The sequence below is a fragment of the Ranitomeya imitator genome, chromosome 4 (genome assembly GCF_032444005.1).
Source record: "Ranitomeya imitator isolate aRanImi1 chromosome 4, aRanImi1.pri, whole genome shotgun sequence".
In the NCBI taxonomy this organism is placed as follows: domain Eukaryota; kingdom Metazoa; phylum Chordata; class Amphibia; order Anura; family Dendrobatidae; genus Ranitomeya; species Ranitomeya imitator.
The window spans coordinates 428332624-428348732 of record NC_091285.1 but is presented as its reverse complement, the minus strand read 5'-3'; the positions used below and the strand labels follow the sequence as shown (position 1 = coordinate 428348732).

General features: G+C 42.7%; 1 protein-coding gene across 2 annotated transcripts in view; it reads left to right on the top strand.

Moving 5' to 3' along the window:
* The window catches only part of LOC138676331 (17-beta-hydroxysteroid dehydrogenase type 3-like), a 100577-nt gene that overhangs the window by 64837 nt on the left and 19631 nt on the right, over positions 1–16109 (top strand). Inside the window, exons 5-9 of one of the 2 annotated variants that reach the window (XM_069765518.1) lie at positions 4025–4092; positions 5630–5674; positions 14705–14739; positions 15001–15082; positions 15955–16014. In XM_069765518.1, the coding sequence (XP_069621619.1) occupies positions 4025–4092; positions 5630–5674; positions 14705–14739; positions 15001–15082; positions 15955–16014 (290 nt within the window). Of the gene's footprint in view, positions 1–4024; positions 4093–5629; positions 5675–14704; positions 14740–15000; positions 15083–15954; positions 16021–16109 lie in introns of both variants that reach the window. The other variant, XM_069765517.1, reaches the window with a different exon arrangement.

Sequence of the window (16109 nt, the reverse complement as noted above, 5' to 3'; positions counted from 1 at the left end):
GGTCTAATCGGACTTCAATCCTAGTTGGGGTTGTGTTCGCTGACTTATTGCTCGCGCTCTATGTGCGGTACCGCGGTCCTGTGACGCAACAGGATCGCTTCCTTCACGCAGGGTGAAGTTAACCCTTGTGAATATACTTATAGCACCGCCATATAGTCCGTCTTACTTAGCAGCAGGTACTTTCCTGCACGGTGGATCCCGGGTTGCGAACGCACCAATTCCATTTAATAAACTATATATTTGGTGCGTTCCGCCAACCCTAACATTCGTTACCTATTTGAATGATAACACCATGGGTATGTCATTCACGGCTAATTTTGGAGGATTACATTTAGAATTTTTAGACGTGGCAGTCGATGTAGTAGATGGGGAAATTAATACCTCCCTATATCGTAAATCAGTGTCCACTAATACACTTATGCATTATAATAGCTATCACCCTAGCCATTCTAAACGATCCTTGCCATATGGACAGTTAGTACGAACGGATAGGGCGAATAATACACTAAAGGGGTTTGAACAACAGGCCTTAGATTTGGAGCAAAGGTTGAAGTATAGAGGATACCCCGATGATGTATCACGGGATGCACAGAGAAAAATGGATAGTAAGGACACTGTTAAGGGACGGGATCCCACTGCTAAAAGATTTACTTTTTGCTTCCAATACGGCCCCATGGACCAACAGATCAGGTCCGCTATAAGAAAAAATTGGCACCTGCTGGATAGGGATAGAGAGTTGGCTGAAGTGGCAGCCAGAGGTCCCCTAATATCAAATAGAAGAAGTACTAGAATAAGAGATGTGATAGTACAAAATCGGATTGTGGAGGACAGAACCAATACGTGGTTGGGGGGTAGCACCCCTAAGGGGAACTATCGGTGTGGGCACTGCGCATACTGTAGGCAGCATGTAATCGACAGGATCCTAAATATCGGACCAGTCGAACATAAAGTACAACAGTTTATTACATGTCAAACAAAACATGTAGTCTACGTAGTATGGTGTCCGTGTAGACGTTATTATCTCGGCAAAACAATTAGGTGTCTATATGTACGTTTTAGGGAGCATTGCAGATCGGTCATTACAGGAAAGGGAGTACCTGGACTCATTAACCACATACGAGAGGTACATGGAGGGAGTGTAGGTGTAATGACATTTGCAGGCATTGAACAAGTTAAAATGTCCAAAAGAGGGGGGGGGATCATCACAATGATCTATTAAGATGTGAGGCGTTATGGATCATGCGAACAGGAGCCACAGGCCCCGCATGACTCAATGACAAAGTCGATATGTCAATATTTTTGTAAGTGGTGTAGCAACATTAGCCGCGGAAGATAGATCCTCCTATGTATAAAATGTGACATGTAATAAGTGGCTTCCCTAATGAGTATTTGTGAGCCTTAATGGAATATGTATCCGTGAGCCTTAATGATATGGAGAAGATCTAGAGGATAATGTCTCCAATTTGTCGCACCCTGCTGGTCAGTGCGGGGAATGGCAGTTGGAAGCTCAATCATGTGAGGACCTAGGCCGCTTGGAGAGAGAGATTTATGACTGTATACCCGGTGAGTTGATTGTGTTACAAAAACCCACTATAATGTGATTTTCTTGGACTGTATTCATTATAGAGCTTGCCTTGTATCAGGGATCTTGTTTTTAGTTGTTTTTAAATAAGCTTTGTACCATGGGCGGACGGATTTTGGCGTGGGGGAGGAGTGTTTGCGGGGCTCGCTACTTCTGACGCCACATCCGTCTACCCATTGAACCCGTTAAAGCGCCAGGAGGGCGCGAAACGGCCGTCGTTTGGCTGCCACGTTCTATTTTGTATATACACCCCCGGACCGTGAAGAAACTTTCATAATAAAGTAACCTGTGTGCGAAGATTGGTGAGTGCTGCCGTCATTTCTCCTCTTCCTACTGTTCAAGATTGTTGTTTCTTCGGCTCCAGCACCCGACATGAGAGGGTTAATTGTGACTTAAGAGCTGTTAGGTTCACAAGCCGGTTCAGCAGTAGTGCGGTCGGCTTTTTCTCTATCGTTGTACCCCTTTGTCATGATTCCATACCTCAGTTTGTCTGGAATGCAGTTACTGACAGCTTAGCCATCCCATCTAATGCAGGGGCATGCTGAAGCTGTTAGTACTTTGATTGACAGCTCAGTCATCCAATCTTTTGAAGGCCGTGCTGAGCTGTCAGTGTTTTGATTGACAGCTCAGCCATCTAACCTGAGACTAGAAGTTGCTAGGCTACCTTCTTATGTTCCCTGTTGCAGTTGATTGCCCAGATACTTAGCTGGGCCGTCAGTCCCAGGTCTCTGCCAGATGTAGATTCAGCTTTGTGTGGTTTGGTTGTGGATCCTTTTGCTGCCTGACCTTGGACCTTGTTTTGACCATCCGTTTTGCCTAGTCCCTTTGCTCTGATCTGTTATCCTCCTGGTATTCTGACCTTGGACCATTTACCTGATTACGCCTTTGTCTTTTCCCTCTGTCTATGACGTTCCCTCCTGGCTTTCGACCTTGGACTCCTTGACTACTATGACTCACGGCTTGTCCATGAAAAATGACTCAGCATCACATATTGATTGATCTATTGTCATTACGCAAACATTTACAAAACTGAACATGAGGTTCGCAGTTAATATTCTAATTAGACCACCACCACATCACAGCGTACATCTTAGTAGGATTCTGACCTTAATGGTGTTTTTAAATTAGCAGGAGACTGCAAGAGGGGTACCTCTTATTTGGCTCTCAGCTTTTTGTCTGAGACCATGTAGATGGTGAGTTTTTTTGATCCTTTCAGTTGGTGTTGGTGCTGTTTAGCATCCATTGTTGTTGTGCTGCTGTGCCTGTGAGGTGGTGTGGTCTGGAGCCTTGGGGATTTGCCTTGTAGCATGGGTTTTGTAGGGCATCTTGGCCACTCCACCTACTAGTACAGTATCTCTTCATTGCTGACAGTGGGCTTCATGCATTGTGATCACAATTTTAACTAAGAACCTTGTCTACAGCTATGTTCATTTTTGCTTAGCAGCCACACATGTATTAGATTTGGATGTGTGGTCTATATAGTTTTTTCTGCTTCATTGTTTAAGCAGCATTTTTATTAGAATTTATAAGCCTATTGCCAATTTACCATGAACCTCTTAGTTGAACCTAAATCTATTAAGCATAGCCCTGAATAGCAACCTCTGCCACTGCAACAATGTGCCAGCAGGAGAAGCGACCCAGGTGCCCTTCATTACCCATACTCAGGGCCGGACTGGCCATCTGGCAATTCTGGTAAATGCCAGAAGGGCCTGTCTGGTTGTGGGCTGCCTTGTCTGCTACATTGCTAACAGAATTGGTGTTCTCAAGATACCCATACTGTTAAGAGTTGTGACGGAGCACAAAGTCGCTGACTCTGACACTTACCCCAGCAGGCCACGGGTATCATTAGAAAAATTGGTAAATCTTGCTTTCTCCAATCCAGGGTAATATTAGTAATATATCCCATCTAGTGCTCGGGGGCGGGGACGGCATGGGCCTGTGTGATTTTAAATGCCAGGGCTGAATTTCAGCCCCAGTCCGTACCTGCCCATACTACCAGGCAAAGCTCCCATGTCTGTGCATCACAGTACCTCACAGATGCAGCACTGTAACATCGATGGCCACAACACAGCAACAAGACCAAGTGAACTAACCTAAAAATCTCACCTGCCTTGTGCTGTCCTGCAAAAGCTGAGAACAGATTATTTGGTAGACTTGCATAGTTTGGTGAGTATTTTACACCCATTTTTGGAAGTGAAACATGTTGGAGAGGTACATTTTTGTATTGTAGAGTTTCACATTTATCTTCCATTCCAATTTCTGATGAAAAATACTGACCCCTTGCTGTGTGAAAATGGCCTCATTCCACATCTTATGCAAATTTTAACTGTTAATTGTTGTAACTTGTTAGCCAGGAAGGTAGGTCTAAGCTTTAGTGTTTGTGATTATTAGGTTAATTTTCAGTTATAATTAGTTTTTGAAATATTTTTTTGAATTTTCCAGTTAATAATGTTGGTATGAAAATATCTGACTCCGCTGCTAAATTTTTGGATGCACCTAACCTTGAAAAGGTATGTTTTTTTGTTGGCAATTCAGAAATTAAAGACTATGATTTGCCTGCTACAGTAGTAGGTGAAAAAAATATTAGTCACTTTACCTTCCAAACAAGGTGCATACTTGAGCTTCTCTGCTCTCCGCCCTCATGATCAGACTATACGAGTGTTTGCAAATAGTGTGTGAGTTTGGATTCTAGCTAGAACAGCAGCTCAAAGCAGCTTGTAAAAGAGCATGAACTAGGCAGTCAAAACAATACTTTCAGCATGGCGTTTAGGAAAGAAGGAAGCAAACAAAGGAAGTTGGGTATCTTACAAAGATTTATAGCTTTGCAAATGCTTACCGTATTTATAATTACGTTTAAAAAAGTTTACTTATGTTTTAAATGAGACAATCAGACATCCAATACATTAACCCCTTCACAACATACGTTATGATTTTTGGCATTTACAGCACATAGCACAATCGATCAGATGATTGCAGCTTCAAGTTCCCTAATGGGACTATTAAGACCAATAAAAAGTAAAAAACAATGGTTTAAAAAATCTGGAAAAAAAAATAAAATAAAAAGCATAAAAGTTCAAATCAACCCCTTTTCCCCATTAAAAATAGATCTTAAAAAAATATACATATGTGGTATTGCCGCATTCACAAAACTATGATCTATCAAAGTATAAAAAGAATTAACCCAATAAACACTGGAAACAAAAAAAAAACAAGAACGCTAAATTTATGTTTTTTTTGAGTGCTTGCTGTAATTCCTCAAAAAATGCTGTGACAAGCGATACAAACGTCACATCTACTCTAAATGGAATCAATAAAAACTTAGTCTCACCCCACAAAAAATAAGCCATCACACAGCTCCATCAACTGAAAAATGAAAACATTTCGGGTCCCGAAAAATGGTGACACAACCCAAAAATATTTTTTGCAAACTTCTGATTTATTTTTCACCATGAAAATAATTAAAAACACTGGACATGTTTGGTATCGCCATAATTGTACTGATGAGCAAAATCATATTGGAATGTTATCTTTACCACAAAATGTACACTGTAAAAGCAATTCCCAAAAAAACAATGTCAGAACTGAATTGTATTCACAATTTCTCCCCACTTGGAATTTTCTTCCTGTTTTCCAGTACACTATGTGGTAAAATAAATGGTATCATTCAAAAGTTCAACTCGTCCTGCCAAAAATCAGTCCTCATATCTATATGTGGACAAAAAAATAAAAAGTTATGGCTCGGGGAAGAAAGGGAGAAAAAAAAAAGAAAATGAAGATTGGCCACGTCGTGAAGGGGTTAATCGAATTAAAGAAACATTTTAGAACCATTTTTTTCTCAAAGTTTTAGTGACTATGAAATCAATTGTGTACTAGAAAATGAGGCCATATTGCTTGGAATGTGGTGCATCCCAATATGCATTTCACTTGCACTAGTACTTTTTATATTTAAAATATGGCTGTTTATTACACATATGTTTTAAAATAGTTTTTTTGCTCAGAAAATATCTTAATTTTTGGATTTTTAACATTTATTTCTGTCTATGTCAGATGCTAGAAAATATTATAAACTGCAACATACTGTCAGCCGTACAGGTAAATATTAATTTTGCATTAATAACGACAAGATTGTAATTGTACATTTTTACGGATAATGATTATATATTGGGGAACATTTATCACAGTTTGACAATATTTTCTATGGGTGAAAAGGGCACATAAAGCATTACAGATCCCGATCATAAATGTTAAGACTACAATTTGTCAATTCTGTGGTAAAGAACCTTGAAAAATCACAACATTTTTCTGCAACACAAAGTTAAGCAAAAAAATTGGGCATTTATATGCTTCAGTTTGAAGCAACTCTTCCTAAATAAGTAGAGCTGGAGTGGGGGAGGTGGGGTGGCTACTCCTGCTTGTCAAATTAAGCAATAGTGCCAGCGTTTCTTACGCCACAAATGCTACTCTAGTTCCTGACTGGAGTGGCATATTTTGGCGAGTTGTATGCCACAGAGAAGAAGCGTAGAACTCATTAACTGGTGTGCGCCTTTTAATTAATTTGGCACATTATATTCCAGCAAACCCCTTCATTAAGACTGGCGTGCGCAACAGCACTCCTAATGAATCGGCCCCTAAATGCATAATTCAGGTTCCCAAATGTGGTCGACATTGTGTACCAAAAACTGTAATGATCTCTTTGTAATCAAGTGCAAATCTAGTTTCAATATTAATGTCTTATAAAATCTAACCATCAAAATGATAGCTAAAAACTTGCATCAATATTTAGTCAGGGTTCAATATATTAAGAAAATATACCATGCAATACAGCATATATATTAAAGGATGAATTGTTCATGAAAAACAAGAGACAAGAGGGTAACACAGTGGCTCAGTGGTTATAGCACTGCAGCTTTGAAGAACTTGAGTCCTGGGTTCAAATCTCACAAAGGACAATATCTGCAAGGAGTTTGTATGTTCTCCCCGTGTTTGTGTGGGTTTCCTCTGGGTTCTCTTGTTTCCTCCCACACTTCAAAGACATACTGATAGGGACAGCAATGATAATGTCTGTAAAGCGCTGTGGAATTAATAGCACTATATATGTGAGTAAAATAAATAACAATATGTGTTAAACTACTCCTACTGAGATTAACACATAGTAGCAAAAAGATTGTGACAAACTAAGCTAAACCCAACATTTTTCAACCACACCTCAGACCTCAACATACGTTTCGCTGTCCAGCTTTCTCAATGGGTACTGTATTAGGAGGTTTGTGTAAAATAAATTGTAGTGTTAATAGGAGGTTATTCCATGTCAATCTGGTCACCTTTTATATATATGACACATGTTAAACTGTTTGGGACGTGCAATACCTGCAGCCTGGCCCAGAGACTGAAAGATGCAAAGTGTGCATGGACGGTGATCCATTCAGGTCATGATGTGTCATCATCACATTAAGGGCTCATACTCACCTGCGAGAAACTTGGATGAGTCTCGCATATTAATACCCAGCGCTGCTGCCGGTACTCAGATCGGAGCGTGCGGCCGCATAGCAATACATGCAGCCGCACGCTCCGCTCCTGAGTGCAGGCAGCAGCGCCGAGTATTGACGTGCGAGACTCATCCGAGTTTCTCGCAGGTGATTATGAGCCCTATTAGTCAACATGTGCTTCACAGTGGTCATATTAGTCAGTGGAAAAAAAAAGAAAGAGGGGTATCTAGTCCAGGTCAAAAACACAATCAGTGATATTCTTAGCTAAATGCTGTGATTAGTGTATAGTTTTCATTCAGGGCACAGTAGAAGGAATAAAAGCATAAAGAGAAAAAATACTTTATTGTAATCATTACAAATATAATCAATTGGACACTTTTTGCATAAACCCGCCTGCAGGAGAACAATTACCCAGACTGTATAAGGCCGGTTTCACACATCAGTGGCTCCGGTACTTGAGGTGACAGTTTCCTCACGTACCGGAGCCACTGACACACGTAGACGCATTAAAATCAATGCATCTGTGCAGATGTCATTGATTTTTTGCACTGATGTGCCACAGAAACGCACCGGCACACGGACACAGATAATTCCAGTACCGATTTTTCCGGTACCGGAATTATCTGGACGTGTGAGACTGGCCTAAGTGCAAGGGAATGGTACTACTCATTTAAAATTGCCATCTACAGTGCAATTACACCCCTTTGAAAAGTAAGATTTTAATCAATATCTCATTGAATGCAAGAACAATTTCCAAAATTTTGACAAGACTAAGTTTTCCATAACTTTTTTTTAACCTTTAACGTTAGTGATGAGCGAGTGTACTCGTTGCTCGGGTTTTCTTGAGCACCCTCGGGTGGTCTCCGAGTATTTGTGACTGCTCGGAGATATAATTTTCCTTGCCACAGCTGCATGGTTTGCAGCTACTAGGCAGCTTGATTACATGTGGGGATTCCCTAGCAACCAGGCAACCCCCACATGTACTTATGCTGGCTAGCAGCTGTAAATCATGCAGCTGCGTCAACAAAAACTAAATCTCCGAGCACTAACAAATACTCAGAGACCACCCGAGCAACGAGTATACTCGCTCATGACTACTTAACATGTTAGGCTGGTTTCACATTTGCGGTTTCGGACGCATACATCCGCATGCTTTTTGATTTCCTATCTTTAACATTGTAGACGCAGGTGTGTGCATTTGCATGCATTCGCCCACGTTTGCTTACGCATGCGTATTTTCGCGGTGTGCGGCTGGGCGCGGCTGATGCACCATGTTAGAATTTTTTTGCGGCAAATTTCCACCCCCATACGCATGCGGACGCTTGCGGAAGTAGCGCGTCAAAACAACGCATTACAGTCTATGGGAGCGCATAGGAATGCAAAGACATGCGTTCGCTTGTGTCTGCACAAGGGTCTATATCCAGAAATCCCATGTGACACGTCCATTGGGCGTGGCTTGTGTCAAGGAAATTATCCTTGAAACATTTTTTCATAGCAAACACATGCGCATAAACAACGCGAGCGCATGCAAAAACAAATGCAAATGCATGCAAACGTTGCGTTTTTTTATCCGTCATGCGTAAGTTGATGCGGATAAAAAATGCAGCGTTATCATGCGTTTCCATGCGTTTTGCCATGCATTTGCGGTTGCGTACGGAAAGCTGCGGACTGAACAGCAAATGTGAACCTAGCCTAAGAAAGGTTAATAATAGAACTTTCATTGCAAATTCTTCAGTTTAACTCAAATTAGTTCATGCAAAAATAAATACACCCCACGTCAAAACCTACATCATATAGTATTTTGAATGACCTCTGTGATTTTTAAAGACAGCACCAAGTGATCTAGGCATGGGATGAGAAAATTGGAGATATATAGCACAATCTTTTTCCATTCTTCAAGGACAACCTCTTTTAAGGCCTACCAAAGGCACATAGTGATGTAGCATCTTCTCTTTCAATAGAGAGCAGTGCACCAGTGAATTCATGATGCCATCAAAGAAGCTCCCCGACACCAGCTGCAGTCATGCAGCCCCACATAAGGACACTGCCACCACCATGTTTTTCTGTAGGCATCATGCATTTGGAAAAATACATTTGAATTATACACACATTTACCTTTTACCTACCCATTTTATTATTGCAATTTAGCAACTGTACACCCCACAAGTACACTGTGGGCTGTTGCAGCAGTTTTCGGCTGTATTCCTACCTGCTGGCATTTTCTGTTACAAGGTCATTTTTGTGCATGGGAAATTTTTTTTGTTTTAATAAATTATTGTAGTAAGTGAAAACATTTAACAGTGTAGGTCTGTTTTGGAAAACCTGTTTGAATTTTCAAATTGGAGACACATACACACCACACCAATATTAGTCTATTGTAACATTAGCTTTTTTGGCCAGCATGTGAACCCTGCCAAGCATTTCTGGTTGATTTTATATTTTTCCTGGGTTGGTTAACTGTGGTAACAATTTTTTTATTAAATCTAATACTTATGTCCAAAATGTATTTTAAAGGGGTATTCCTATCTCCAAGATCCTATACCAACATGCAGTAGTTGTAATAATAATACTATTAGCAAATCCCTCCAATTAGAAATGTAGTGTAGTTTTTCTGATTCGCCATGTCTCTTTCCACATGTGCAGGCTGTCACGCTCACGCCCTGACTGATGGGCGTGAGCCAAGGGGGGTTTGTGGCCCCACTGTGCCACGAATCAGACTACCCTGGAAGGGGCATAACTATGACAGCTGCCTTGGTCTTCGCTGGAGCCTCTGATGATGAGGTCAGACTTGTGCGGCAGACAGCTGCCAGGTGCTACTCCAGGGTGGTGTCTGGCTGTGGCTGCTGATCCCACTTGGAGAACGGGAACACTAGGATAGGTGCGGGCATCAGGCAGGACTGGCAGATCAGCACGGATGAAACTCAGATGAGTAGGCTGGCACGGCTGAGATGCAGGAACGGCAGAGACACAGGGCTGGCAGGAACGGCAGAGACACAGGGCTGGCAGGAACGGCAGAGACACAGGGCTGGCAGGAACGGCAGCGACACAGGGCTGGCAGGAACGGCAGCGACACAGGGCTGGCAGGAACAGCAGCGACACAGGGCTGGCAGGAACGGCAGAGGCACAGGGCTGGCAGGAACGGCAGAGACACAGGGCTGGCTGGTGTGGTGTATGAAGGAACAGGTAGGGACCTGTACATACAGGAGGTGCAGGTATGGATTTGTAGTAGGAAGCAACAGGTAGGGACCTGTTCACACAGGAGGTGCAGGTAAGGAGACAAGCAGAAAGGAATGAAGTATGAAGGAACAGGTTGGGACCTGTTCACACAGGAGATGCAGGTCCGGAAACAAGCAGGAAGGAATAGAGTGTGAAGGAACAGGTTGAGACCTGTTCACACAGGAAGAGAACCGCAAGGCTGCAGATAGGAATGGTAGAGCAGCAGGAGATGGAGCAGCAACAGAAGCTAAGCAGAGTGGAACCGCAAGGAATGCGGAGAGGAGCTGTAGCAAGAGATTACTGCAGCAGCAGAAGCTAAGCAGAGCAGAACCACAAGGAATGCGGAGAGGAGCTGCAGCAAGAGGTCACTGCAGCAGCAGAGCAGAGTAGAACGGAGCAGAACCGCAGGAGTGCGGTGCATAAGCAGACTGAGAACACAAGGAAAGACACAGCAGGGAAGGAAGCCACAGACAAGGAGACAGAGATAGGACTAAGCTCAGACAAGGTAGTGGAACAAGACAAGGTACAAGAACAAAGACACAGGGACCAGGATATTCTGCCTCCTGGAGGCCGGACAAACAAGATCAAGGCAAGGCAAGGAGAAAAGCCTCTAGAGAGGGTGTAACACAGAGCAAGGCCTGGCAACTCAGAAGCTAAACACAAACTGAGCTAACACATTGCACAGGCCAAGTCCACTGGGTGGAGCTGCACTAAATACTGGAGGCCTCTTGGCAATTGGTCAGGAACAGATTACACAGGTGCACCTGATTCCTATAAGAACCAGAGAGTTCAGGTGCCACCCCACTATGCACACAGCCAGGAAGCATGCAGAGAGCAGAGGTACAGAATATGGAGCTGGCAAGAAACAGAAACCACATCATGACCCGGAGCAGTGGGTAAGATAGTGTGAGAAATCAGAGGTCATGCCGTGATGCCAGCAGAGTTATTACACAGGCATTGTAGGACCTTAGGTAACCATGGTTACGACCACTAGCAACTAGCTGTCACTTCATCAGTGGATGTAACCATGGATACCTAAGATTCTGCAATGCCTGCACATGAGAAAAGAGACATAGTGAATCAGAAAAACTATACTCATACTCATTTGTCCTGGGGCAGCTAATGAAGGGGCAGAAACATAGGAAGTATCTGCAGATAACAGAGGAAGGAGGGAGGAGAGGACACACAGCACTGCAGAGTGGTTCCTGCTGCTGCTGCTGTGCTCCACAGTCCACAGTGCTGGAACACCTTTCTCTCTATCTTTGCTCTGTTGACACTAAAGGTTCCTGGTGGAGGATCCACAGTCCCTGCCTCAGATGATTATGGCTGCAGCTGCTGTATACACAGAGCAGCAGATGCATAAAACAGCTGACTGCCGCTGCTGTGTGTGTAACAACCCATTGTAGTTTCTTTAGGGTGGGTCTAAAGACATGAATAAAACTGAAAACAGGAAACCTGCATTGTACTGGTTCTACAGTATGGCTGTCAATTTAGCAGCTGGTTCAGAGAAGAGCCGAATCCCACTTCCCTGGGAGACACCTGCTAATCTCTCCAAATGGCAGATGTAGCAAGTGGCGCCATCATGCTACATCTAATAATAATAAAAATTATTATTATTAGTATTATTATTATTAGATGTAGCATGATGGCGCCACTTGCTGACTGCACTATGGAAACATGTCCCCCCTTTCCCCGTTATTCTCTTAATCTCAATTAATAAAAATCCAAGTTTAAAAACCTACAGTGGGGAAAATAAGTATTTGATGCAAAAACTTGCAAAATTGGCAGTGTATCAAATATTTATTTTCCCCACTGTATATATATATATATATATATATATATATATATATATATATATATATATATACTGCTCAAAAAAATAAAGGGAACACTAAAATCCCACATCCTAGATATCACTGAATGAAATATTCCAGTTTTAAATCTTTATACATGACATAGTGGAATGTGTTGAGAACAATAAAACCTAAAAATTATCAACGTAAATCACAACTAATATCCCACGGAGGTCTGAAGATGGAATGATGCTCAAAATCAAAGTGGAAAATTAAGTTACAGGCTAATGCTACTTTCACATTAGCGTCGTTTGTAATACGTCGCAATGCGTCGTTTAGGGAAAAAAACGCATCCTGCAAAGTTGTCTGCAGGATGCATTTTTGCCCCATAGCCTAACATTAGCGACGCATTGCGACCCATTGACATGTTGCAACCGTCGTGCGATGGTTGCGCCGTGTTGTGGCAGTCCGCCGGGAGCAAAAAACGTTACATGTAACGTTTTTTGCTGCCGATGGACCGCTTTTTCCGACCGTGTATGCGTGGCCGGAACTCCACCCCCACCTCCCCGCACCTCACAATGGGGCAGCGGATGCGTAGAAAATCTGCATCCGCTGCACCTGTTGTGCGGCGCTAACAACGCTAGTGTCGTTGCGTCTGCACGTCGCATTGCGACGTGCAGCGCACGACACTAGTGTGAAAGTAGCCTAATCCAGCTTCAGTGGAAATGCATCAAGCAAGGAAATGATACTCAGCAGTGTGTGTGGCCTCCACGTGCCTGTATGTTCTCACTACAATGCCTGGGCATGCTCGTAATGAGGCGGTGGATGTTATCCTGAGTGATCTCCTCTCAGACTCCTGGACAGTCTGTGGTGCAACGTGACGATGGTGGATGGTGCGAGACATGATGTCCCAGATGTGTACAATCAGATTCAGTTCTGGGGAACGAGCGGGCCAGTCCATAGCTTTAAAGGGACACTGTCACCTGAATTTGGAGGGAACAATCTTCAGCCATGGAGGCGGGGTTTTGGGGTGTTTGATTCACCCTTTCCTTACCCGCTGGCTGCATGCTGGCTGCAATATTGGATTGAAGTTCATTCTCTGTCTTCCATAGTACACGCCTGCGCAAGGCAAGATTGCCTTGTGCAGGCATGTACTACGGAGGACAGAGAATGAACTTCAATCCAATATTGCAGCCAGCATGCAGCCAGCAGGTAAGGAAAGGGTGAATCAAACACCCCAAAACCCCGCCTCCATGGCTGAAGATTGTTCCCTCCAAATTCAGGTGACAGTGTCCCTTTAATGCCCTCATCTTGCAGGAACTGCTGACACACTTCCACCAGTTGAGGTCTGGCATTGTCCTGCATTAGGAGAAACCCAGGGCCAACCACACCAGCATATGGACTCACAAGGGGTTTGAGGATCTCATCTCGGTACCTAATGGCAGTCAGGCTACCTCTGGTGAGCTCATGTAGGGCTGTGTGGCCACCCCACACTATTACTGACCCACTGCCAAACCGGTCATGCTGAAGCATGTTGCAGGCAGCAGATCGCTCTCCACGGCATCTCCAGACTCTGTAACATCTGTCACATGTGCTCAGTGTGAACCTGCTTTCATCTGTGAAGAGCACAGGGCGCCAGTGGCAAATTTGCCAATCCTGGTGTTCTGTGGCAAATGCCAAGCGTCATGCACGGTGCTGGGCTGAGCACAACCCCGATTTGTGGACCTCAGGCACTCAGACCATCCTCATGGAGTCAATTTCTAACTGTTTGTGCTGACACATGCACATTTGTGGCCTACTGTAGGTCATTTTGCAGGGCTCTGGCAGTGCTCTTCCTGTTCCTCCTTGCACAAAGGCTGAGGTAGCGGTCCTGCTGCTAGGTTGTTGCCCTCCTATGGCCCTCTCCATGTCTCCTGGTGTACTGGCCTGTCTTCTGGTAGTGCCTCCAGCCTCTGGACACTATGCTGACAGACACAGCAAACCTTCTTGCTACAGCTCATGTGCCATCCTGGATGAGCTGCACTACCTGAGCCACTTGTGTGGGTTGTAGAGTCTGTCTCATGCTTCCACGAGTGTGAAATCACAATCAATATTCAAAAGTGACTAAACCATCAGCCAGAAAGCATTGGTACTGAGATGTGGTATGTGGTCCCTACCTGCAGAACCACTCCTTTATTGAATGTGTCTTGATATTTGCCAATAATTTCCATCTGGTGTCTATTCCATTTGCACAACAGCATGTGAAATAGATTGTCAAACAGGGTTGCTTCCTAAGTGGACAGTTTGATTTCACAGAAGTTTGATTTACTTGGAGTTATATTCTGTTGTTTAAGTGTTCCATTTTTTTTAGCAGTGTAGTATATTTCTTCTGATTCATTATGTCATTACTGTCACCATTTGGGTGGTCCTAACCGTGAATACATAAACTACTGCAGTGCCCTGCACATGGGGTAAGCGACATAGCGAATCAGGAGAACTATACTACATTTCTAATTGGTGGTATTTGCTAATATTATTATCCTACCTTCTACAGATTGGGATAGGATCTTGCTGATGGGAATACCCCTATAAATATCTCAAGAGGGGCAATGCAATTTAAAAAAATGACAAGTTTTTGTTTCTTTCAGATGACACGGCTTGTTCTCCCTCAAATGGTACAAAGGTAATTTTAAGCATTGGTGTTTTAGGTGGTGCGGTGCCCCTCATTTCTGCATGGAGCCATGAAAGGCGTTGGGTTGGGCTTATTAATAAGACACGAGCACAATGGTGGACAGGCAACGGATGGTTGCCTTGTCTGCAGAAGTGTTTCCCAACACCCCATGTGTAAATAAGAGACAATGCATACTACTTGAAATTAAAAGATTTTGAAAAAACAAAAGTACAGTACAACACTTTGATGCAAGATTTCAATATTATTCCTCAGGCAGAAAGGACTAATAATTAATATTTCCTCAGAAGCTGGAAACCGCCCTTTTCCATTGGCACTAATGTACAGTTCTTCAAAGGTATGAATGAAACCTCTTAAAACCAATTTGTTAGTGCAGAAACGAAGAAGAAGCAGCAAGACAGACATTTATAACTATGCAGTAGCGTGACACACAAACCCGACATCAAACCAGTGATGCTAATCAATACAAGAGCTGAGAATGCTGGGAACAAGAGAGATCTGTAGGAGTCCCATCCAGTAGTCATGGAGTACTGACCTGGCCAGTGGACCAAAGTCCTACAAATCGATTCTTCCATTTCTGCATGAGACTTTTTAAAACTTGCTAAAGTATTGCTCACATGTACTCCGTTCCACCCTGGAGTAATTTTATATATGCCTGAAATTTTTGGGCAAATTTGGAGACATTTTAGAGTAACTTGAGACTTTTTACAATAAAAAGGCAAAAAAGAGAGCATTTTTTATTTTGTGCAAAATCCATGAATCATGCGTTGTTTTGCGGAACTAAATGCTAAAAACATAAATGAATACTAAAAAGCAAAAAAGAAAATTCCCTTAAAAAACTGCAAATGAAAAATTGTGGCCCTAAATCCCAGGCCATGAATTTGTTTCTTCTGTTGTCACTGGCTACTAAATACAACTTACAGCTTTTAATGGACCCCTAACTAATTGGAATATATTAGGGTTAAGATAATTAAAAATCCAATTACCCATCCTTACTATGTAAAATCACACACTTTTTGGGAATAGGGTAAACATCAGATATGCCGGTTTATACATGATGTATCCTCTTTAATCCTGAAAATACTGCACATACTATAAACTAAGATAACACTGCTCCGTGAATAACTAGAATTACAATTATTGTTCTATTATTTAGTTTTCTCAGTGCTTAATTGTATGAATATGCGATTTCTATCCACTCTCTTTCAGGTGTTTGTGGATTTCTTTTCTCGTGGTCTTCATGCAGAATACAAGTCTCAAGGAATAACTGTACAGGTTTGAATCCATATTCCCAGTCTTTTACAGTATAAAATACAGATTTGAAACATAACTAAAGGGGTCTTTTAAAATTGCTCAGTGTTTAG